Source organism: Drosophila hydei, unplaced genomic scaffold, assembly GCF_003285905.1.
Source record: "Drosophila hydei strain 15085-1641.00,03,60 unplaced genomic scaffold, DhydRS2 tig00008134-arrow-pilon, whole genome shotgun sequence".
Taxonomy (NCBI): Eukaryota; Metazoa; Arthropoda; class Insecta; order Diptera; family Drosophilidae; genus Drosophila; species Drosophila hydei.
In genome coordinates this window covers 3,070,128-3,092,801 of record NW_022045843.1, presented here as the reverse complement: position 1 = coordinate 3,092,801, position 22,674 = coordinate 3,070,128, and the positions used below count along the sequence as shown (strand labels likewise).

General features: G+C 44.2%; 4 protein-coding genes across 6 annotated transcripts; 3 read left to right on the top strand and 1 right to left on the bottom strand.

The window, feature by feature from the left end:
• Positions 1 to 4,507: 4,507 nt before the first annotated feature.
• On the bottom strand, positions 4,508 to 5,181 carry LOC111604170. The gene has a single exon (XM_023322108.2). It carries the CDS (start codon positions 4,941 to 4,943, stop codon positions 4,704 to 4,706), a length of 240 nt encoding a protein of 79 aa, XP_023177876.1. The 5' UTR covers positions 4,944 to 5,181; the 3' UTR covers positions 4,508 to 4,703.
• Positions 5,182 to 5,878: 697 nt separating this feature from the next.
• Positions 5,879 to 8,858, top strand: LOC111604167 (putative uncharacterized protein DDB_G0271606). 2 transcript variants are annotated; one of them, XM_030225538.1, is made up of 2 exons: positions 5,879 to 6,954; positions 7,022 to 7,183. In XM_030225538.1, the coding sequence occupies exons 1-2, from the start codon at positions 6,025 to 6,027 to the stop codon at positions 7,100 to 7,102; spliced, it is 1,011 nt and encodes a 336-aa protein (XP_030081398.1). In that variant the 5' UTR covers positions 5,879 to 6,024; the 3' UTR covers positions 7,103 to 7,183. The 2 variants fall into 2 exon arrangements, with proteins under 2 accessions (XP_030081398.1, XP_023177873.2); XM_023322105.2 differs by having other exon boundaries at positions 5,888 to 8,858.
• Positions 8,859 to 8,966: 108 nt separating this feature from the next.
• On the top strand, positions 8,967 to 13,264 carry LOC111604166. The gene is made up of 4 exons (XM_023322104.2): positions 8,967 to 11,973; positions 12,034 to 12,096; positions 12,175 to 12,255; positions 12,311 to 13,264. Exons 1-4 carry the CDS (start codon positions 9,238 to 9,240, stop codon positions 13,247 to 13,249), a joined length of 3,819 nt encoding a protein of 1,272 aa, XP_023177872.2. The 5' UTR covers positions 8,967 to 9,237; the 3' UTR covers positions 13,250 to 13,264.
• Positions 13,265 to 13,303: 39 nt separating this feature from the next.
• Positions 13,304 to 16,166, top strand: LOC111604168 (myb-like protein AA). Of its 2 annotated transcripts, XM_023322107.2 has the most exons (4): positions 13,304 to 14,301; positions 14,759 to 14,880; positions 14,943 to 15,398; positions 15,470 to 15,599. In XM_023322107.2, the coding sequence occupies exons 1-4, from the start codon at positions 13,322 to 13,324 to the stop codon at positions 15,508 to 15,510; spliced, it is 1,599 nt and encodes a 532-aa protein (XP_023177875.2). In that variant the 5' UTR covers positions 13,304 to 13,321; the 3' UTR covers positions 15,511 to 15,599. The 2 variants fall into 2 exon arrangements, with proteins under 2 accessions (XP_023177875.2, XP_023177874.2); XM_023322106.2 differs by having other exon boundaries at positions 14,943 to 16,166.
• The last annotated feature ends 6,508 nt before the right edge of the window (positions 16,167 to 22,674 follow it).

The window sequence follows — 22,674 nt, the reverse complement described above, 5'->3', positions numbered from 1 at the left end:
CATACATACACACACTCACTCTCACACACACACACACACGCATACACACACACACACATACACACACGCACGCACACACCGAGGAACAGCAGCAGCGTAAAATTTTAATTCGATTCGTTGCTTTCAAATTGAATTGTTGCAATTATTTGCGCGTTGCATTCGCTGTGTCAAAGGTCAACGGCAGCTGCTTCGTCGCTGTTGTTGTTGTCGCTGTGGCATCTGCTCCCGACTGGGCCATTGGACACGGCCACGTGGCCAAATGCAACGAGCACGTGAGGCGTCTCCTATTTGATTTCCTTGTGGCACTTTGGTTGCCTCACTTGAAACGTCGCTGTTGCTAGTTGTTTGTTGATATTTGTTGTTGTTGCTGTTGTTGTTATTGATATTATTGTTGTTGCTTTGAGGCGTTTTCTCTTTTCACATTTTTAGCCTCGTCGTCGCCGTGCTGCGTTTGCAAACAGTATACAAAAAAAGCAATTAAAAGTAAATCACATTTGATATTTGACCTTCGTTCGGTGTTGTTTTTTATCACTTCTGCTGTTGCTGCTAGTGCTGCTAGTGGGCGTGGCCAGCAAACAGCTGTTATCTCTTTTATCTATGGCAAACAGAAATCCCACACACGGCACTTTTCTATAGCTCTGCTAGGCAACAACTTTTGGCCGGCAGTGTAGGAAACCAGTGTCTGGCACTTCCTCTCTTCGCTCTCTTCTACCTCCACGTTTTACACTGTTGCCTCCTCCTACTGGCTGTCGCCTACTACACAAGCTGTCGTGCATTGCAGACCACGAGAAAACTACCTCTCTCTTTCTCTCTTCACTCTATGCTAACTCTCTCGCCGTAAGCTGATCGCCTGGCCAAGCTGGTGCTTCTTCTGGCTCTCTATCTCTCTCTTTCTACTCCTCCTCCTGACTGTCGCCTGCTACATAAGCTGCGTGCATTGCGGACCACGACAAAACTTAATGGGTTAATGTACAGCATCAAGGTCGCGTGGCCAGACACACACACATTCAAACACACGCACACGCACACGCACACGCTGTTTGAGTGCACGAGCGAGATGGCGCGCGTGGCCCAAGTCAAGTGGCGAATGTTTGCTGGAGCAAGCGTTCAAGTCAACAAATTCTTTATTGAAATCAATTTAAGGCAGCAAGAGCGCGAAATAGTTGTGGAAAGAGGAAGCAGCGCAAAGCAAACACAACAAGTACACACACACACACGCACAGAGAATTGTACAGACAATTGAAGCGCGCAAAAGAATTAAGTTGTGAAGGGCTTAGAAAACTTTTAGATGCGCTACACTCAGCTTGTCCATTAAGAGAAGCGTTGAATTAAAAACAGTTATGTAAGTCCTGAAATCTGTTAAATAAGCCGAATGTAAGCTACAATTCTAATGAACAGCGCTCTTAAAATAATCTGCTGCTGAACTAACTAAATCCAACGCTCGCTTAGCTTTGCTACAAATACTCATTGCTATGAAAAAGGCCTTCCATTTATTATTCAAATTACCTACGCACTTTCAAATGCCCATTGTGCTTGTTTTCTAGAGTATAACAGTTAATGCATGTAAATATATATACATGCATACATACACGCAAACAAACATGCATATAAATTTATGTATATGACGTATAAATTGTAAACAATTTGTTGGTGCGAAAGAGCTACGGCAGCTGTATGTGGCCAGCCAACAATGCAAAAAAAAAAAAAAAACGATTTTTAAGTGGTTTTTCTCAGCCATTTAATTTGCACATTTTCACGTTTCTTGAAAAATTTTTGAAACGAGTGTGAAGCGAATCGAATCAAATTATTAAATACTACTTGAAAATGATTTTTTGTTTGTTTATTAAACGAATAGAAAAGACACAAAACAGTTCCAAATGGTCAAAGCAGCAGTTGAACGAGTGGTTGGAAGAGGCGGTGGTGCGAACAAACATATATATATATATATACATATATCTCAAAGTACAAAAATCAACAGACTGCGACTGCGACGGCAATGACGACGACGACGAATGTTTGAACTAAATGGATGCGAATGCAGTGACGACGATGACCTGTGCCTGGAAGCGCCGCATCAAAGCTGAATGAACTTCCAAAATGGAAGCAGCATTTGAAGCTGGAGCCCCATTTGACTTGACAACTTCCAACGCACGCACGCAAAGGAAGAGCGAGAGAGAGAGAGAAAGAGAGAGAGCGAAAGAGAGTTGCGAAAGCGTAGCCAGCTGTAAAAGACGTCACAAGCGTTTGCGGCGAAATTAAGACGAAAAATCATCATGATATGCGTCGATGTGTGCTGTCATTCACAACTGAGGCGGCGTGCACGGTAATTGGGCGGAGAATTGAAAGCCGGAGTATACAAATTGTTAGTTATTCAAGTTAACTGTAATTATTATTCAATTGGGATAGATCAGTTTAGACAGAAGTTACTTAGCATATGGAATGGTGGTAAACTTATGAAAAGCACTGTGAGCATATGTACATGCATGTATACATATGTACATACATTCATACATACACTTGTACACCATATCTGTTGGGCATAGCTGATAACTAAGGCACCGCAGTAGTTCTTGTTGTTGTTGTTCTGCTCGCACTCGTGCCCTCTGCTGGCAACAACAACAACACGACAGCAAAATCAGAGAAGGCAAAATACGAGAATGATTAAAAAACAACAAGCATAACAAAAGAAAACCAAAAACAACAAAAGTCGCGCGCGCAGGAAAAAAAAGTAACAACAGTCAGGCAAAGTAAATGAGCCAACAAATATAAAAGAGTAGAAAAAACAAAAGCTAGAGAACGACTTCGACTTACAAACAGCAGCAGCAGCCAGACAGCAGAGACGACAATAACAACAACAGTTCAGAAGCGCCAGTGCTCAGAGCAGAAGGCAAATAAAACGCAAGAGCCAAGCAGTAGAGCGCGCGGCGACATGTATGTGTCTGTGTGTGTGTAGTCGGCGGGGGCGCAGCAACAGTTACGGGGCAGACAGGTTACGATGTGCGTGTGTGAGTGCGCTGGTATATTCATGTACGTATATGCAAGTGTATGTGGGTTTGTGTTTGTGCCTGGTTCAAGGAGTCAAGGAAATTCGCAAAAAACAACAGCAGAAATTACAATATGAAGCAGCATGATGACAATTACCCATACACATGCGCTCACACGTATGTTGTGTGTGTGTTTGTGGAGGGGCGAAAAACGAAACTTGTCGAGGTCGAGCATACAAAACCACTCGAATAAAACGTACGTATGTGAGCAAATGAGCGAAAGATAGAGAGAGGAAGACAGTGAAAGCACACAACGCTCACACATATATAAGGTTGATAACGGGGCGAATGAAAAAAGCAAAATTTACAAACGCAAGGTGTCCAATTAGACCACTCAACAGCAATTAGCTTTTCTTCTTTGGCTTATTTGCGTTTTACTGGAGTTGCTATGACGTTCGCAGTCAAACAAACACACCGAACACAAGCACACATGCACACATGGGTTTGCGGGCGAGAGCTGCGCGCACACTCACACACACGCACTACAGATACATATGTAGCTATGCAATCGAAAAACGTCACGACTTCCAAGTGGAAAAGCGTACGTAGTTTTCGCCGTCATTTCGGCTGCGGGCTAAACAAAAAATACAGCAGCATAATTGCCATTCATGAATATTTTTTGCTTCCGCATGTCGCCTCACACACACACACTTACACAGCCGCATTCGGAATCATATAAGAAATTACATTTACACACGCACACACACAAATGTATGTGTTTATAATTGAAATTTAGTTCGCCGCTCCTCTCCCTCCTGCTCTATAACATATTTCTGTTGTTTTTACATTTCCAGCCGTAGCAGCAGCAATAGCAACAATAACAAACTCTGCCTCAAATATGAAACACTTTGTTTAATCTTTCGTCTCCTTTAAATTTGCTTTTTGCTCTTTGCGTACACATTACGAATGCTTTCTATCTTTTATATTCAATTTTGTTTCAATATTTCATTTTTCTTTCATTTGTCGCCAGATTTCTTTTCACGTTGAATTTGTGTTACATATATATACATATATAAATATACTTATATATATATATATATATATATATACATATATTTATATATATATGATTATATATACATATATATATTATGTGTTTATATATATTAATTCTTATCACTTGTGCCTTGTTATTGCCTTTTGGCTTTTGTTGGTTGTTTTCTCGCTTGCACTGAACTTGAACGCGTGGGCGTAGCATGCGCCGCGATTTATATTATCAAGTGCCTTCGCTTTCGGCTATTGGAATTTTTTTATATTGTTTAAGTGGCGATTCTTATAAGATTTTAGCGCGAAGCGCGGCCCACCTGCATACGAAGCAAAAACTCGGCACCAACTGATTGGCGATTCGCTCTCTTCGCACACACACACGCAGACCATACATTTAACATCGACAACTTTACTCTCTTGCTCGCACACAGCGTTGCATGTGAACATTGATCGGACTGTTAAATAACTACATTCTGTTAAAATTAAGCGAATTCCCCTGTTAGCATTTATTTAAATTAGTTGGCAGCACACATTATCTGGCGGGTATTTAGAACAAAATCTTAGTTTAAGTTTCACAGGGAAATCGAGTACTCGATTACAATTGTATAGAGCTGCTAGGCAATATATTAAAGCACATCTCTTCCAGATTCTCCAGCATCAATTATTGTGAAATCATAAGAGAGCTACGCGCCTGGATAGCGGGGTCATTGTCAAAGTAGATTTCGTATTTTTTCTTACGGACGCTTTTCTTGCCTTTTGCAGTATCGTCTTATTTGCGGTCAACTTCTCCCTCAGCAACGTTTTGGGCAATTGTCGTGCCTCATACCAATGTGGATTAACGCGTTTCACCCAGAAGCCGTTTCCCAAATGAAAACCGCTCAGCAATTTGGCAACGCAACCCACGTTCACCATTATGCAGTTTGCTCTTTATGCTTGTTACTCAAATTGTCCTTTATATGTATATGTAAATGAATGAATGTATATGTGTGTGTGTTGGTGTCTGTGTGTTCAATCAGCTTTTAGAATTTGGTTATCACAAGTCTCCTATTCTTATTGACAACACTGGAATACCAAAAAAAAAAAAGTCTATCACTGAAATTTAATGTTGACCGTTCGAAAGCCTAAGAAAAATTAACTGGAATCTTACAATTTGGAGTATAATTTGAAAAAAATGTAAGCTTAAATTGCGCGCCTACTAAGCTGTAAGCCAAAATACAAGACGAGGTGAGACAACTCGACTAGGAGATACCCTGAACCCTGCGAAATCGAAAATATACAAAATCGAAAATACAAAATACTTACTTGTATTTTTTGATTTATTTATTTATTGATTTTTATCGTTAGCATGAAATACCGAAAAATATTATAGCGTAGTGTGTATACATTCTTTAAGCTTAAAGGACGGACAGACTGGCATGGCTGGATCATCCTGATCGATAATATATTTTAAGGGGTCTCTAACACACCTCCTCCTGTCTGTTACATACACTTTCACAAAAACCATTATACCCTGAATTCTCATTGTGGCTCAGGGCATAACATTACTGTCTTCCACTTCAACGCACAACAGCTACGTGAGAGAGCGTTTTTAATAGAGAGAAAGAGAGAGAGAGAGCGGTCTGTGTAGACTTCCAATTGGAGTTGGAAGCGTCGCACTGGAAATGAAGCCGCAATGAATGAAATTTTCCATTTTGACCGGCAAGGAAGGCGCAAAAGCGCGCATGCGATAGCCAAACGTGACGTCAGCAAACGAAAGCTCAAACTGTAAACACGTGGGCGCGCTTTTAAACTAAAAACAGAAAGAAAAGAAAACAACAGAAATGAACAGCTGAGATGCTGCGGCGCTTTGCTTTGCTCGTCAACGTTTTTGGACTCGTAACTGAAGCTTTGCACACTACAGTTATGGCACTAATGTATACTCAAAATTCTAAATGTTAAAACCATACAAATTTCAAGTAAAAATTAGCTTTTTATTATTGCATATCACTAAATAATGATGGTACGACGCCGTGGCATGGGTGCTGGCATAACATGCAGCGCGTTCCAGCAACAGCCCCTGCAGCATCGGCCCCAGCAACAGATGGGCCAACTGAACATGTCCTGGCTAAACGGCGCATCGCACCAATTGACGCCGCGTCGTGACACCTTCGTATCGAACTTTTGCAACAAAATGGTGGGTGCAGTGCCGCGTATGCCGAATCTTCGCTCGCCCGAGCCGTGCAGTCGAAAGTTAAGTCGCCTGCGGCGAAAATTGATGAACATTTCGCCACAATTCTCAAGCTCGGCGAATTGGCAGCCACCGCCTCAGTGCGTGCAGCCCAGTCTATGGCACAGTCCAAACGCCTCATTACAGTCGAATTCGCCCATTTGGTCGCAAACGATGATGCGACCCTGTGCCCAAGGGCAGCTGAAGACAATCAACGATTTATCGATGCAGTTGAAGCAGCAGCTGCGCCAGCTAAAGCAACAAAGTGCGCAGCAGCAGCAGCAGCAAAATAAGCGATTAAGGACAAGCTTTGTGCCGTTCAATTTTGGCAAATGTGCGCAGAACTTGCTCAATTGTCTGGAGAACAATGCTAGCTACATGCATATGAAGCAAGCGGTAAGCAGAAAGAAATCTGCAAACATGAAGCAGCAACAGCAACAGCAGCCACAGCAACTGAAGCTGCAACATCAACAGAAGCAGCTTCGGCAAACGCAATCGCAACTGCAGCAACTACAGCAGCTGCAGCAACAACAGCAGCAGCTACAGCAGTTGCAACTACAACAGAATCAGCTACAGCAGTCGCAAGAGAAGCAGCTACAGCAGCTGCAGCAGCAGCAGCAATATTACCATTTAACGGATAGCTTTGACTATGTGAAGCTGGCCGAGCGTATGGCCACGCAGATAGTGGAACCACTGGACATGAGGCTCAACTCGCCGGTGAGCCATAAAGCTGATAATAATGAGAGCAGCACAACGATAATTAACCAATTCACGGCACCAGCAGCAGATCGCCAGGAGAATGATACCGATGTCAAGGAAGATGCCGTATCGATCGATAAATTCCCAGATTTCGATGCGAGTCTGAAGTATGTAATGGAACTTCTGTTGGCGGATATGTCGGATAAATTGAAGGTGAAGCGGCGGCAGCAGCAATGTTTTCTGACAAATGAATCTAATTTAGAGTCGGAGATCAGTCTGGCAACGCTGCAGCCAGAGCTGAGCATATTGAATGAGAATGCAATTCCGTATGACAACTGTGTGGAATTGCTGCGCGAATTGGAAAACCAGACTGCGCCCGGAGACAGTCTGGTAACGCTGCACGCTGCGAAAGAAGATGCAACGTGCTGTGGCAATAGTTCGCCAGCTTCAAAGCAGGCAATGCAGTCTGGCAACTCTACGGAGCACACTAATCGGACGAAGCAACCAGCGGCGGAGCAAACTGCAGTGCAGCCCGACGACTGTCTGGCAACACAGCTGCAGGTGGAAGCCAATTCGTCCCAGCGAAGCACAAAACGATTTGCCAACGGTGTGGCAACGCCATGCCAATCACAAGCGGACTTGCAACAGTTAAATATAGCTCATACAGACAAAAATCTGGCAACGCTGTGGTACTCACGTGGCATGTCAATGCAATTTGGCAACAGTCCGGTAACGCCGTTGCTGTCAGACTCTGGCCTAACGGACGTAAATGTAATCCAGCCGGAGAACAGTCTGGCAACGCCGTCGCAATCAGAAATCCAACTAACACCGCTAAACCCACAGCAATCTGGCAACTGCCTGGCAACGCCATGGCAGTCAGAAATCGATCTGCCATCGGAAAATCCAAAAAACGCTACACAGCCCCCTAGCCTGACAACACTCGATCCGCAGAAGCCAAGCAGCTGCTTGGAGCCGCCGAGTGGCCACGACAAGTTCAGGGAAATGGACGTAGAGGACATGGAAAGCCATTGCATTGAGGACGAGTTCAATCTAACAATCGAGCAGTTGGAACTATTGCAAGAGATGCTACAGGAGGAGGATGAGCACCTGAACTATATGGATTGGTTAACCATAGGACATGCAAATGACTTCGAAATCAATCCAACGGAAGACGTAACGAGTCCCTTATGGAAATGTCCGTTGATGAATCTGATACATAAGCCCAATGGGAACGGCGAACGCCTAAAAGCCGGCAATCGCAAAGAAACTGACAACGATTTCTCCATCTATATGAGGAATACTCCCGATGATCAGGATATTGATGAGCCAGCAGCGCATAAAGCGAAGATAAACCGCAAGAGGAAAAGCGCCAAGGGAACGTCTAAGGCCAAATCCTTGAGTAAGAGTTCTCGTAGTAGACATCAGCATAAGTCGAAGCGGAGAGATCATGAGCTGGAAATTATGCGAATGCCAACGCGTTGGCCATTGCATTGGCCCAGTCCCCGTGTCATACAGCATATGAACAAGAAGAAGAAGAAGTTGGTATTACGTGGCATGTGCAGCACACGAATGCCCAACCTGAAACTGAACAGCTGTACCTCAAAGCTGAAGCATCCAACACATTCAAATAGCCTAAAGAAAACCTATAGTCGCATGCACAAACCCCTCCTGAATCAACTGCCAATGACAAGAAGCTATTCCGAGTTCTGGTACCACTAAGTCCACGCAATATACATATTTATCTATGTATATATATAAAAGCATGGGTCATACATAAGAACATAGTCTAGTTGAAGATGTCTTTAACTAGGATCTGCTCCTATGTGCAATCCATGCACTCTGTGTCTATATATATACATATACCCGTACATCGTTAAGATATTGAGTGCTTTAATAAAGTTTGAGTCGAACCCTAACCAAAACTGACTGCTTTTTATATGATCATTTGCTATTCCCTTTAGTTCCACGTCTGTTCAAACTGGGCAAACTCTAGGAAATATGTATAGCTAGACGAATCGAATCGGCTTTGCCTGGGCAGCTTGTAAAGTATTTAGTTGTAAAATTATACTTGTCATATTTACACTTGTCAGACACTTTAGATAATGTAAGTCATAAGATATAACGGGATTATCAAGTAGGTAAAGGCGCAACGTCCTATCAGCACAAGCAGCCTCCTTCATAGAGATCCAGATGAAGATCACCTAGTTGGTAAGCGTCAACAGAAGCCGTATACCGGGCAGTATTAAAGAGCAGACCAGAAGAAGAAGAAGAGCAGCCGTACCCGGAGTAGTATACAGAGTCATGTCAGTGGAACAATCGGCAGGTGTTCCAGAATCCTTGGGCGATATGCCGTGCCAGGAGGATTATCAGGAACCATTGCAATGCCCGATGTTATCCGGGGAGCCGTACCACGAAATCGCTCAGGAATCGAGTCAAAATTCATCGGAAAAGTGTTGCGAGGACTCGTGCCAGAAAGAGGATCAAGTTTTGTTGTGTCAGAATTCGTGCCCTGAGGAGCTCTGCCCGATGGCCCTTCAGCAATCAATGCAGAATCCTTCGGGTATGGAAGAATTGAACAAGGATTCATGTGCGGAAGAATTGAACAAGGATTCATGTGCGTTGCCTGAAGAGCTCTACCAGCAGCTGTTGTGTCCAGGAAAGTGCCAGAAGTTGTGTCCGGAAAAGTTTCAGAAGTCGTACGTGGTAGAGTGCCACGATCACTACCTAAAATGGGATAAGGAAGAGTACCGAAAACTTTACCCAGAACAGGAATTTTCGCAGGAGTCGGGCACAGAGAAGTATCTGGAATTATACGCGAAGCCTAATTTGTTCTTCACTAAACAACCGACTACGGAGCAGAACCAGAAGCAGTCCCAAGAACCAACAGAGTCAGCTGAGCAAACTAAGCCGCACGTGTCTGAGGAGCCTTACCGCGAGTACTCGGAGCTGCCGCTCCAAAATATCTCCGAGTTGCAGTACTCCGACTTCATTCCAGATTTGTCTCTAAATTTGTACCAGGAAATGACCGCGATGCAGTATCAGGCCAGCGAAGCGCCTTCGGAGATACTGCCACCAGCTCGCACGCCTGCTGGCATGGGCCAGTTATCTACCAATTCTAACCAGAAGAGAAACATCAGTAGCTTACCCCCAAATAAGGGTGCCGATCAAACGCAGAAGCGCAAGTCCAGAACTCCCTGCGTAAAGTGCAATACTGCTTCACAAACCTATGAGCAGGAAGCTAATTCCCGTCGTGACACAGCTAATCGAACAACGGACTACGGCAGTCAATCACCACTCGCCAGCGATCAGAGTCGTCGTCAAACAACTGAAGATGCCTACATCCTTGGCTCGACCAAGAGTCAGCGAACTTCGACGAATAACGCTGATCTGCGTCGTCAAACAACTGAAGATGCCTACATCCGTGGCTCGACCAAGAGTCAGCGAACTTCGACGAATAGCGCTGATCTGCGTCGTAAAACAACTGAAGATGCCTACATCCGTGGCTCGACCAAGAGTCAGCGAACTTCGACGAATAGCGCTGATCTGCGTCGTCAAACAACTGAAGATGCCTACACCCGTGGCTCGACCAAGAGTCAGCGAACTTCGACGAATAGCGCTGATCTGCGTCGTCAAACAACTGAAGATGCCTACACCCGTGGCTCGACCAAGAGTCAGCGAACTTCGACGAATAGCGCTGATCTGCGTCGTCAAACAACTGAAGATGCCTACATCCTTGGCCCGACCAAGAGTGAGCGAACTTCGACGAATAGCGCTGATCTGCGTCGTAAAACAACTGAAGATGTCTACTTCCGTGGCTCGACCAAGAGTCAGCGAACTTCGACGAATAGCGCTGATCTGCGTCAGCAGCAAGGACCACCGACCAAACCAAACAGCGTAATCGGCTGGCAGGGCTATGAAGTTGAACCCGAACCGGTCATGTATTGCACCAGGAACCCAGATTCGCTCGTTGCCTCATCGCGACCCACCACCGTGCGTATGTGTTGCGAAGCTTACAAGGGTTCGATCGCGCAGCCCAGTGCTAAACAGAAGTACACCAAGCCGCCGCCCAAGCCATTCTGTAAAGTTTGTACAACACGCAAGCCCGAGCTTACCACATTGAGTGAGCCACAGAATTCACATAGGATGCTGCATTGCGCCAATTGCAACGCCTGTATTACCGAGCCGCAAATGCGTGGCAGCGAGTCGAGGGCCCAGAGCTCATCGCGTAACACACAACCCATGATACATGGAGAGTCGTCGGAGCAGCCTAGCCAATTTTCGCTGCCAAACGCTGCACCGTCAAATTATGCTGATGTACCGAGGACAACCTATCATGATACGAACAATGAAAGTTTGGTGCTTTGTCAGCACTGCAAAGCTCTCTATGAGCGCGTCTACCCAGCCAAGGATCCGTCGCCCAGATCGACTATGGAGGAGCGCTACGAGCCGGAATACGTTTCATCCGATGAACCGTATCCAGGCTGTACGAATTGCACGATAACCCGACAGGAAGCTCAGGAGAAATCATCAATATCAAGGGACTATGCGCAATATATAGCATCGAATCGAAATACCTTGGTGAGCGTCAGACCGGACCACGCCTGCCCAAATTCCAAGAAAAAAGCCAAATCGCCAATAATTCAGACGGCTTATGGCTATCGACCCTGTCAGGCGCCACAGCAACCCGAACGGGAGTTCACTGTGGACGACTCCAAAGTGGACTACATGGAGATGCAATCGGGCAGCGGACGTTTCGTTAAGAATCCGTTAACCATTTCCAGCTGCAGTTGCAATATTCAAAAACGTTTTATACCCGAGCCGAGAAAGAAATCGAAGTCCCAAAAGTTGAGCGGTCCACCAATGCCGCTTTGCGAATACAGTGGCAGCCGAGCGCCATCGGAGAGCATGCCTGCCCGACAGGAGGAGACCCAGGGCATACCCCCACTCAACAATAATGTCTGCTGCGCCAATTTCGTGCCCGAGAAGTATTTCCAGGAGAAAAGTGTGCCCAAAACGAATCAAAGATTCAGCTCTGGTGTAAGCATAGACCCCAACTAGATAGATCAACTCTAACTCGTAGTCTTAACTGCCCTACAGCTAGCGCCAAGAACCTCCAGCATCTCACAGAGAGCACGTTGCCAGCCACCCAACAGCTCTTTTGTAAGCGCCTCCAGATTGAGTTAGAGTCTCGTTCTATAACCCATTCAACTATCTATCTGTTCTGCTCTAATCCCGCAGGCGCGTATTAGGCCAGAGAGTAGCCTGCATTTGACAAAGCGACGCTTCAAGATACCCAGTCGTCGGCTATCTGGCTGTGGTGTAAGCCCATTAATCTATATATCAATCAAGATTCTTAACCCTATATAATTCACAGACTGCGCCGGCCAGCAAGAAACTTACAGCGACGAGCCTGATTAAGCCCTGTACGTTACGTGTGCCGAGCAAGGCACAAGGTCTCAAGTGCAAGCAGCTATGCACCGGTGGCAAGCTGACAACGAGTGCCTCTAGTAGCAAACATACAAAAGCTGCCAAGCCTAAGCTAGATGCACAATCCGTAGCCGCCCATAAATCCAACCAAGCCTCCGGCTCGAGGACGAAACGCACTCAGTCGACGACAGTCAAGCGCAATCGACTGTCAACTCAGACGCAAACAGAGCCAAAGCACCCACTCAAAGCCAAGTCACGAGCTGATCTGCCCACAAGATATCAGCCACAGACGCAATGTCACTCAACTTGCAAATCAACAGCTCAGAACGAAAGGTCTGAGCGAACTACAGTCCAGAAGCGAGTCCAGAAGAAGCACACATTAGAGAACTGGCAGGCGGAAGAGCTCGCACGACGACCATATGCCGAAACGGAATGCGGCACACAGTATGCTCAGCCAGAGCAGGACGATCTAGTGGAGCTGGCGCCAAGTCCCCATTTTGTACATCAGCACGGTAATAATAGTGCCGGTTGCATGGACACCAATATCCATCATTTCTATCGCGGCAGCTTTCTGTCCATTCGGTCCACTGTGCAGGCGGAGAAAGCCCATGTTGCCTCCGGGCGACGTCAATCGCTGCTGACTGTTGCCGAGAACATATTTAGGCCGGAAATTTTAAAGCAAACTCAACGGAGAGGCTCGTCCTTTGTGGTGCCCAACAAGTGGCAGATGATTCCCCAGCTCAATGGCTTTATGGGCGCCAGTGCGATTGTGCAACTGGATAGCATGAAGGGTTCACGAACGGTCAGCAAGAGCGGCGGCTGGTCGTGGCGCAAACTGTTGCCCAATTGGCTGCTCAATAGCAAAACGAAGGCAACGAGTGCATAGCCAACGCTGTCAGAAAATGGAAAATCGGAAAATCAACAAAATGTTCGCCAGGTATCGAAATTTTTTCAAAATATGCCACGTTTCGGTTTCAGAAAAATTTTAAACCACTACAAAGACTCGCATGAGGAACACAGTTCAGCCACCGAACAGCAGCTGGACAATCACTCCAATCAAACAGAGCGCGATGTCATCAGCTGCGAGGAGAACGATTCAGTAGCCACTGAGCTGACCGAGTCAATGCCAAGCCACGAGCAATTTCATATCGACGACGAGATGGAACTGCAGCCAACTGCCGATACACAATTTGGGCGGCAAAGCAACAGCGATTATAGTCTGCCAGCTGGGCGTAAGTTCATTAGACCCAAGTTGAACGCCAGACGCAACAGTTCGCGCCGACCGAAGGCCATGCGACAAAGGAAATCGTGTGCCATTTGCGGAAAACAGCGAGAAATCAGTGTTGGCTACGCATCCGATGGATGTATTTGTGATGCATGCAATGCGACGATTCTGTCAACATTTAAGAATTTCATGGATAGATCCCAACGTTTTCCATCGGGCCAACAGCAGCAGGAGGAGGAGACGCAGCCGTACCATGAATACGGGCAATCACTGAAGCAGCGGAGAAGCCAATCTCAATCTCAATCTCAACAGAGACCATCGATTCACAGTCAAGTAGAGCAACCAATCTACAGTCAACAGAGATTACCATTTCCCAGTCAACCACCATCAACGCTCAGCCAAAAGAGGCCATCAGCTCAACTAGTTGAAGGTCAAGAGATGCACTATAATCAACAGGCAAGCCAAACTCAACAGGCACAGCAGCCCACCGCCAATCAGGGCGATGTGCCACCCTTCAGTATTGTAGTGCTGCAGGATTGCGAGAATATCAATCAGCTGATTGATCAGTTGAAAAGTGTCTTGGTGCAGATGCTGCCACAGCAATGCAACAATGCAAATAACAAGAACAACAACAACAACAGAAGCAGCAATAACAATAATAACAGAAGCAACAATGGGAGCTTTGATTATGGCAGGAATTACACGGATAATCGGTTGGTAAAGTTTTTCCGACTTCCGACTTCAGACTTCCGACTTCCGACTTCAGACTTCCGACTTCAGACTTCCGACTCCCGACTTCAGCTATAAGATTAGATACGTCATATGTTCCAATGAGAAGTCCTTGATAGATTATAGAGTTCCATGAATGTTTTAATCGTCTAGTGCTTCAGATATACTAAGCTGAAAGGTTGTTTGTTGCTAAACTACTTCTAGCTAGAGCTCAGCTCTAGCGCGTCAAATCCTAGCAAGTAGCAAGTGGTTGACTCCTAGCTTATATAGACATGTAGATTAATTTAGAGACTGTCCGATATAGTAAGATTCTTTTAAGTTATAGACCGCGACGTCAGATATTACATATCAGATTATATGTCCGATATCTTAAAGCAAGCCAACTCCTTATTAAAATAATTCCTATATCAATTCTTGCCCTTAATAAACTGTATTTCTTAGCTGTCCCTTAAGCCAAGCTAATACCTGTTCCTGCTCTCCGCCCGTCTATTATGGCACTGATGCATCTTCCTGCACATGCGAAGCTCCAAGTAATCAACAGAATCGTGAGCACAATTTTAATCGTAAGTAAAGCTCCAGAATGAAATAAGTAAATCGATAAAATTTCTCCCAACACTGGCATTAGAGCCCAGGAAATATGATTGGCGTGAACGCCTCGAATGTGATTGCTCGTGTGACATGGATGCTGGATCAGAGCAGAGCAACAAGCGGAAGAACAGGAAAAAAAACCACAAGAAAAAAGCTAATAAAAATAAAAACAACAAAAATCGAAGGAACAATGCAAACAACAATCAGAACAAAGTCGACGAGGACGACGACGATTGCGATTGTTCTATTATTGATGATAACGAAGACGATGCAGCTAACTGCTCTGGCTGTAATTGCGTTTGCTGTAAACAGAATTCGAATAATGAGACGCTGTTTAAGCTCTTCGTACAGATATTGCAGATTTTGCGCGACTCTGCCAAAGATACGGAAAGTTCTAAGAAGGGTAAGAAGTCCAAGAAGGGCAAAGGCTCGAAGAAGGGAAAGAAAGACGCGGAAGATAGTGAGAAGAAAGAGGGGAACGGCAAATCGAAAGGTAAAGCAAATGCCAAAGGCAATCGTCAAATGAATAATTCCAATTTGAACTCATCTGAATCGAATAACCAGAGAAGCAATCGAGATGGGGGAGCACGCGGGCCGAACGTTAGACGCAATTGTCCGCCCGAGTGCATAGGCGCGACGACGAGGGCGCTGGAACCATGGAAGCAGCAAGCCTACTGCTGCAGAACTCAGCCAGCCAGATTCAAGTGTTGCAAGCATCCGGATCGAGTGGGTGCAGGTGATGCCACAAAATGTGGCAACATTGGCCAGTGGTCAGCTGCAAAGGGTTTTCAGGCAGTGGCTCATTATCGACCCGGCACGGTGATGTCTCCGGTTACCTATTTGCTCGCCGAGAATGGCGAGTGTGTGCGGCGTAGTCTGGTCCGCACTGCGGCAGGTGCCACACTTCATGAGCGCGTGCAAAGCGAAGCATTTTAGATGTCTATGCATCCATATCGAACGGCCAATCCGAATTGTGCTTCCGGCAGTTCGGGCAGACCCATTCGCTCTCGGTCCGAACAGTTTCCGAGTTGAGTACACAAATTACGCATTGTGTAGATCGTATATAGTATCTGATTCATTTATATGGAAGTCTCCTCCCATTTGGCATTATATACCTATATGGAACATATAATGCATAATTTTGCTCAGCCGCGTAGTGGTTTATAATTACACAGTCAAACAAATCAGTATCAGAAAATTTCCGTAAATAATCAAGATCCATTATCAGTATATTTAATAAAATGGCAAAACACAGGGAAAATTTCAGCTTTTGTATTCTCAAGTAAATTTAATATACCAACTATACTAGAGTATATCTCCAATCCCTCAACTTCCACTCGACTTTTCACTCTGCACTTTGCACTCTCAATTATCCACTCTCAACTCTTCACTCTTCAGTCTCCACTCCAATCTACTCTCCTTTCTCCAGTCTATACTCTCCACTCTCTACTCTCCACTCTCTACTCTCCACTCTCCACTCTCCACTCTCCACTCTCCACTCTCCACTCTCCACTCTCCACTCTGAACTCTGCACTCTGCATTCTCAACTCTCCACTCTATACTCTACACTCTTAACTCTCCACACTCCACTCTCCACTCTGAACTCTCCACTCTGAACTCTCCACTCTCTACTCTCCACTCTCCACTCTCCACTCTCCACTCTCCACTCTCTACTCTCTACTCTCTACTCTCTACTCTCTACTCTCTACTCTCTACTCTCTACTCTCTACTCTCTACTCTCTACTCTCTACTCTCTACTCTCTACTCTCTACTCTCTACTCTCTACTCTCTACTCTCTACTCTCTACTCTCTACTCTCTACTCTCTACTCTCTACTCTCTACTCTCTACTCTCTACTCTCTACTCTCTACTCTCTACTCTCTACTCTCTACTCTCTACTCTCTACTCTCTACTCTCTACTCTCTACTCTCTACTCTCTACTCTCTACTCTCTACTCTCTACTCTCTACTCTCTACTCTCTACTCTCTACTCTCTACTCTCTACTCTCTACTCTCTACTCTCTACTCTCTACTCTCTACTCTCTACTCTCTACTCTCTACTCTCTACTCTCTACTCTCTACTCTCTACTCTCTACTCTCTACTCTCTACTCTCTACTCTCTACTCTCTACTCTCTACTCTCTACTCTCCACTCTCCACTCTCCACTTTCTCCTCTGCCCACTCTCTACTCTCTCTAGCTTATCTAGTTTCTCTCTAGTCTCTCTCTCTAGTCTCTCTCTAGTCTCTAGTCTCTCTCTAGTCTCTCGACTCTCTCTAGTCTATCTACTCTCTCTACACTCTACTCCCTAGTCCAGTCTCTTGCCTTCTAATTCTCTAAGCAGTTGTAATTAAGGTATCCCTAAGTAGCCCAACAGGCTAAAGGATTTTCGCATTTGCTTCCGCTTCCGTTTCCGCTGGCCCAGATTAACTTTTTAGCGGCGCAAATCAAACGGCGCACAGCTACGGGACAAACAATTAACGCCACAGGCGTTTCCTCATAGCGGACATCCCAGACTTCTGCGCACCAGGCGCAAAGTCACTAATCACCAACAATATTTGGTGTCGGACAATGGGTTTTCGGCTGGTACGAGTGTAGGAAATATATAGCCAGATGTACCTGTGCCATATTTAGGTGTTTCCTTTGCTCTTTGGGACGTGAGCGCACAATGGGCGCGTCGAGCTGCTTCCTGCGCTGCATTTCACACTGCCAGACGAGCATCTAATTGCCTACTGGCCACATGTCCTGCTGTGTGCGGACAACTGTAAACAGGCAGCCCAAAGGAAAATGTTAATTGCAGCTACCCAAAACGCACTTTTCCACACTCGTAGCTGAGGCCAACGAGCGGCGCAGAGCAGGACATCCTTTTCCTTGCTTTTGTTGTTTGCCAACATTTGTTTTTACAAGCACGCATCGCTACCTCTCTTTCACTACAACTATCTACCCTCTCTCTCCATAGATATATATATATAAATATATATTTTGTTTGTGTACAAAGTACGCGCCTTCACAGCATTTCCGCTCATTCGTCGGGCCACGCAGCAACAGATGATGATGAACCCATCCCCTCTCTCCCTCTCCCTCCGCCTGGGCTTCCTTTCCTTGAGCCCTTGCTCTGCTGTAAGTAATACAGGATGCGTTTTGTACAGGAAGTGCAATTGTTCACTGTTTGCCTCAAATTTGAGCAAATGTTTGCGAAACGTGTTCGTATGCGTACAAAATTGAATGTAAATCGATTTGCTGCCTTCGACGAGGGGCGCTCCCCAAGACACGCAGCTCAATTGGACGGCAGTTTGAAGTGCATAAGAAATTGTATACAAATAGCAATAAATATGGTTAAGAGTTTGTTATTAGGGCTTCGCATTGCTATTTACTTAACTATTGGCTTGGGTTTGCATTGGCATTTACTAAGCAATCATTCAATACTAGTTTAGATGGGGCAGAAACAGCTGATGAAATCTCTTTGCATGGAAGCATGTACTAAGCTTATTGAGCTCCACGAATATATAGTATATAATATAGTATAGTACAGAAAAAGGCATTCGTAGCCGTTACATGACTCAAATTTATTGTAACATTCAAAGCTCTATAGAAATTCCTAGCTACATTCAATTGAAACAAGGTTCAAGGTTCAAGGTTCAAGTTCGAGTTGTATTAAAAGTTTTGACTACTCTTAATACAACTGGAGTAAAAATACATATTAAATCACAGTACTTCAATGTAGAGCAGCAGTTAAGAACATATAAAAAAAGATTGCAAATTAGTCAATATGGTTTAGTAGGCAATGCCTGACTTAGATATACCCCAACCACTGTAGCTAAATCTACTATTCTAGGCTGTTTTGTGCTAATACCTGATGAAATTGCAATGTGAATTTACTGCCCTGAAAACTATTAAACTTACTTTATAGTTCGTTCAGTTTATGCTATACACTACAAACAATTTTAAAGCGCTTCTTTAGCTTAAATAACAAATTTCAAGTCTAAGTCTTTTAGTCCCTACGGGCAGCTGCAGTAAGACTTTGTACTGATCAAATACAAGAAATCTTCATCTATTCTATTCCGTTGAGTCATATAAATATGCTTCACATATAGCCTCAACTTAAGCTGATTAGCATTCTACATAGATTTGGTTACATTCTATGGGTATCTTTATCAGCTTTAAATACTTCTTTAACTACTTTCCATCTTTTTAAGGTTTCAAATTATTGAATTCAGTTTAGTTAGTTGCTGACAAGCTCTCAGACACACTGCTGATCAGCTTTAAGCTTTCTATCAAATTCTTTAGTTCATGTTGCTGCCTTCTAAATGTTTGCAAACAAAATTCTCTTTTAGCCCACATTCAATGCCAACTAATGCCTCGCTTCAGCAGCCTCCACCTGTTCGATCAGCTACTTTACACTAATTAAAAATATATAGTCGTTTACTAGTTTTCATCATAATTAACAATTTCTGCTCTGAAATACCTTCACTTATCTGTTGCTGTCAAGTTTCTTCCGCAAACTTCAGCTGAGCATCCTCAGTTATCTCTCGCTCTCCCTCTACCCCTCCCTCTGTCTCCAGCTCTTATTGTTGAGCTTTGCCTCGTTGATTGTTCTTGGGCATGTTGCGGGTTTACTTGGGAAACAAACCATTTTACGTGACACATTTCCGAGTCGTTGTACACGTTGTAGTTGCCGTTAATCAGATTCACGGCGCATTTCCACACAGAGTTCTTAAGGTTTTCATTTTTTCTCTCTCTTTCTCTTTCTTCGCTCTTTATTTATTTTCATTGTTATCATTCGAAAATGCCTTAATCCGAATTTATGAAATGAAAGCGGAAGTCTGTGCGGCTTGTTTCCCATTCTTGTGCCCACGAGCATTTGCGCTTGCTATCTCCGTCTCTTTTCTACGCATCTACCTTGCTCTATCTCGATCGGGGGTTTTTTCAGCGTTTACGTTTTGTGTGTGTGGCATTTGAATGTCTCTTGGAATCTGTTCGGCGTTGCTTTTACGATCGCTTTTTATTCCCTCTCTGTAGAGTTACTTCTGGGCTTTAAGTTCTGTTCGGCTCCCCAAAAAATTGGTGTTAATGATCGTTGCAGTCTTCGTCTCTATTTTTTTTATGAACGGGGGCAGCTGCCAACACGAAATGACAAACGATTCCACGCCCATTTATGACGAGCCAACAAAATTACCGCAAGTCTGAAGAAAAACTAGTCAAATCTTAAGCAACTCCCCTTGACACAACTAAATAGTTGCAGCTGAAACGTTTATGAGACATCTGTTTATTGATTTATAGTTCGGGAAAGTGCCAATAAAATGGCAGTGCACGAGCCTGTCTAGGATTAGCTGTGCCATGTGGGCGGCTAGTTTATGTTTTCTCACTGCTTCCCCTCGGCGCTGATCATAAAATTCACTTTTCTCTATATATTTCGGTGCAGTTTTAATGTTCCAGACAAAGCCCGCACCGTTTTTAGCCATTAATCGTTTAGTCGAGGGTGGCTGCAACTCCATATATATATATATATAGCTATATATAGCGGCACATTTGGTACTTGTGATAACATTTGATTAGCAGCGTCTGCTCTCTCGGCGTCTATGGGATTTTCCCATTAACTATTTGGTCACTATATTTGGAACTTGATATATGAATGGCACACGCCCTTCTCGCTTGACTGCCTGCTTCCCGCCCTTGTCGCGATCGTTGCCAGCTGTAAGATCTCAGACGGAGAAATGACTTAGAAATTATCATCATTTTACTTCCAGACCCGACTGTAGTTTATAAAGAGGGAGTCCTTATGTTGTGCAAGCAATTTTAATATATAGAGGTAGAGGTAGAGATAGAGATAGAGATAGAGATAGAGATAGAGATAGAGATAGAGATAGAGATAGAGATAGATAGAGATAGAGATAGAGATAGAGATAGAGATAGAGATAGAGATAGAGATAGAGATAGAGATTAGCGCTAGCGCTCGCAGCTCGCGCTCAGCGCTCGCGCTCGCGCTCGCGCTCGCGCTCGCGCTAGCGCTCGCGCTCGCGCTCGCGCTCGCGCTCGCGCTCGCCGCTCGCGCTCGCGCTCGCGCTCGCGCTCGCGCTCGCGCTCGCGCTCGCGCTCGCGCTCGCGCTCGCGCTCGCGCTCGCGCTCGCGCTCGAGATAGAGATAGAGATAGAGATAGAGATAGAGATAGAGAGAAATAGAGAAAAATAGAGAAAAATAAAGAGATATAGAGAGAGAGTAAGAGCTCACGAATCAAAGAGAGAAAAAGAAACAAAAAGGAAGAGAGAATAAAATTGAGCGAGAGAAAAAGAGTGCATCAATTGGATTAGAAAGACAAAGCTTATCATAAGCTTTGCTTGGTATCGATAAATATCGATAGCTCAAAAAAGTTTGTTAAATCATTTGCTAAAATCCTATAAATATATAAAAAATTTAACATATAATAAATATATATAGCCTTAAATATTTATTATATGTTACATTTTTTATATATTTACATTTTTTATATATTATATATTTTATATATATTTATATATTTTTTATATATTTATATAAATATGTATAGCCTTTCATAAAGCTTAAGCCAACTGATTCAAAATTTAAAAGTAAAAACATATTTAAGTTCTAGAGGCATTGAAATGTCTTAAGCTGTTGCGTGATAAGCACATAAACAGATATTTCAAGCTATACCTAATTACAGGATATCTAGTAGTCAATCAACACTGACTAGAGAACTTGTTATTGCCTGTCAAGCGCTTACTTCCTTATGCTTTACGCATTTTTTTTAATTATGCGTGAGCACAAATACCTGTAATTGAAAATAAACAGGCTAAGCAAATAGGTAAGAAATCACAAATATAGAAAATATATAAAAATACACACACACACACACACATGTATGTACGCACACACTCGCCTATATATGCGGAATATTAACGCACAAGCCATACAGAGTCACGTACCAGCAAACATGTATTAGTTGCTGGGCCTAAGCAAACATCCTTTGTCTGTGGGCTTCCTGTCCGATGCTTATCATGTGTGTGAGCATTCTACAATGCATTGTGTGGGCCAAAGGAAAACGTTGGAAAAATGTGGAAAAACAATGGCAAAATGCAATTGGAGGCAGCTGGACAGGATGCCTATCAGGCTGCCGACTAGAGCCGGATTAACGGCAGCTACTTTTTTGGCAGGATGTGTGCGGCTCAGACCAAATCGGATCACAGCGAGTAGTTTCCATAAGCAGCGCTAAGCGTAAGCAGCAAATCATGCATCATCGTCTGGGCCCAGAGCGAGAGACGACGCCTGCTATCAATTAGGCAGCCAATTAAAGCACTTAATTTATTTGGTCTACGATCGATGTGAGCGATAAACAAGCCATTAGATGTGGGCACACGAGGGCTCTACATTTAGCTGTCTATCTCTATCTCGCTCACACTCTTTCACGCAGCTGCCTGCTCGCTCAGCGAAATGCGAGCAGTCTTCAAAAGCAGGCAGCGACAGGACGAGCAAAGGCAACCTCACAGCAGCTTGAGATACATTCGACAATTAGAGATACGTCGTAAAGTTGCAGCTGATATTCGGCTGATGATAGATAGATAGATTATTAGAGGGTATAGTGAAAGATACAGATATATTGAATAGCTCTAGATAGTTTGCGTAGCTACTTCTATAGGTTTAGATACATTCGACAGGTGAATATACTTTCTAAGGTGAATATACTTTCTAAAGCTACAGATACACTGTGTATCTACAGTTAGAGATACAGATAATTTGTTGAGCTAGTTACAAATGTAT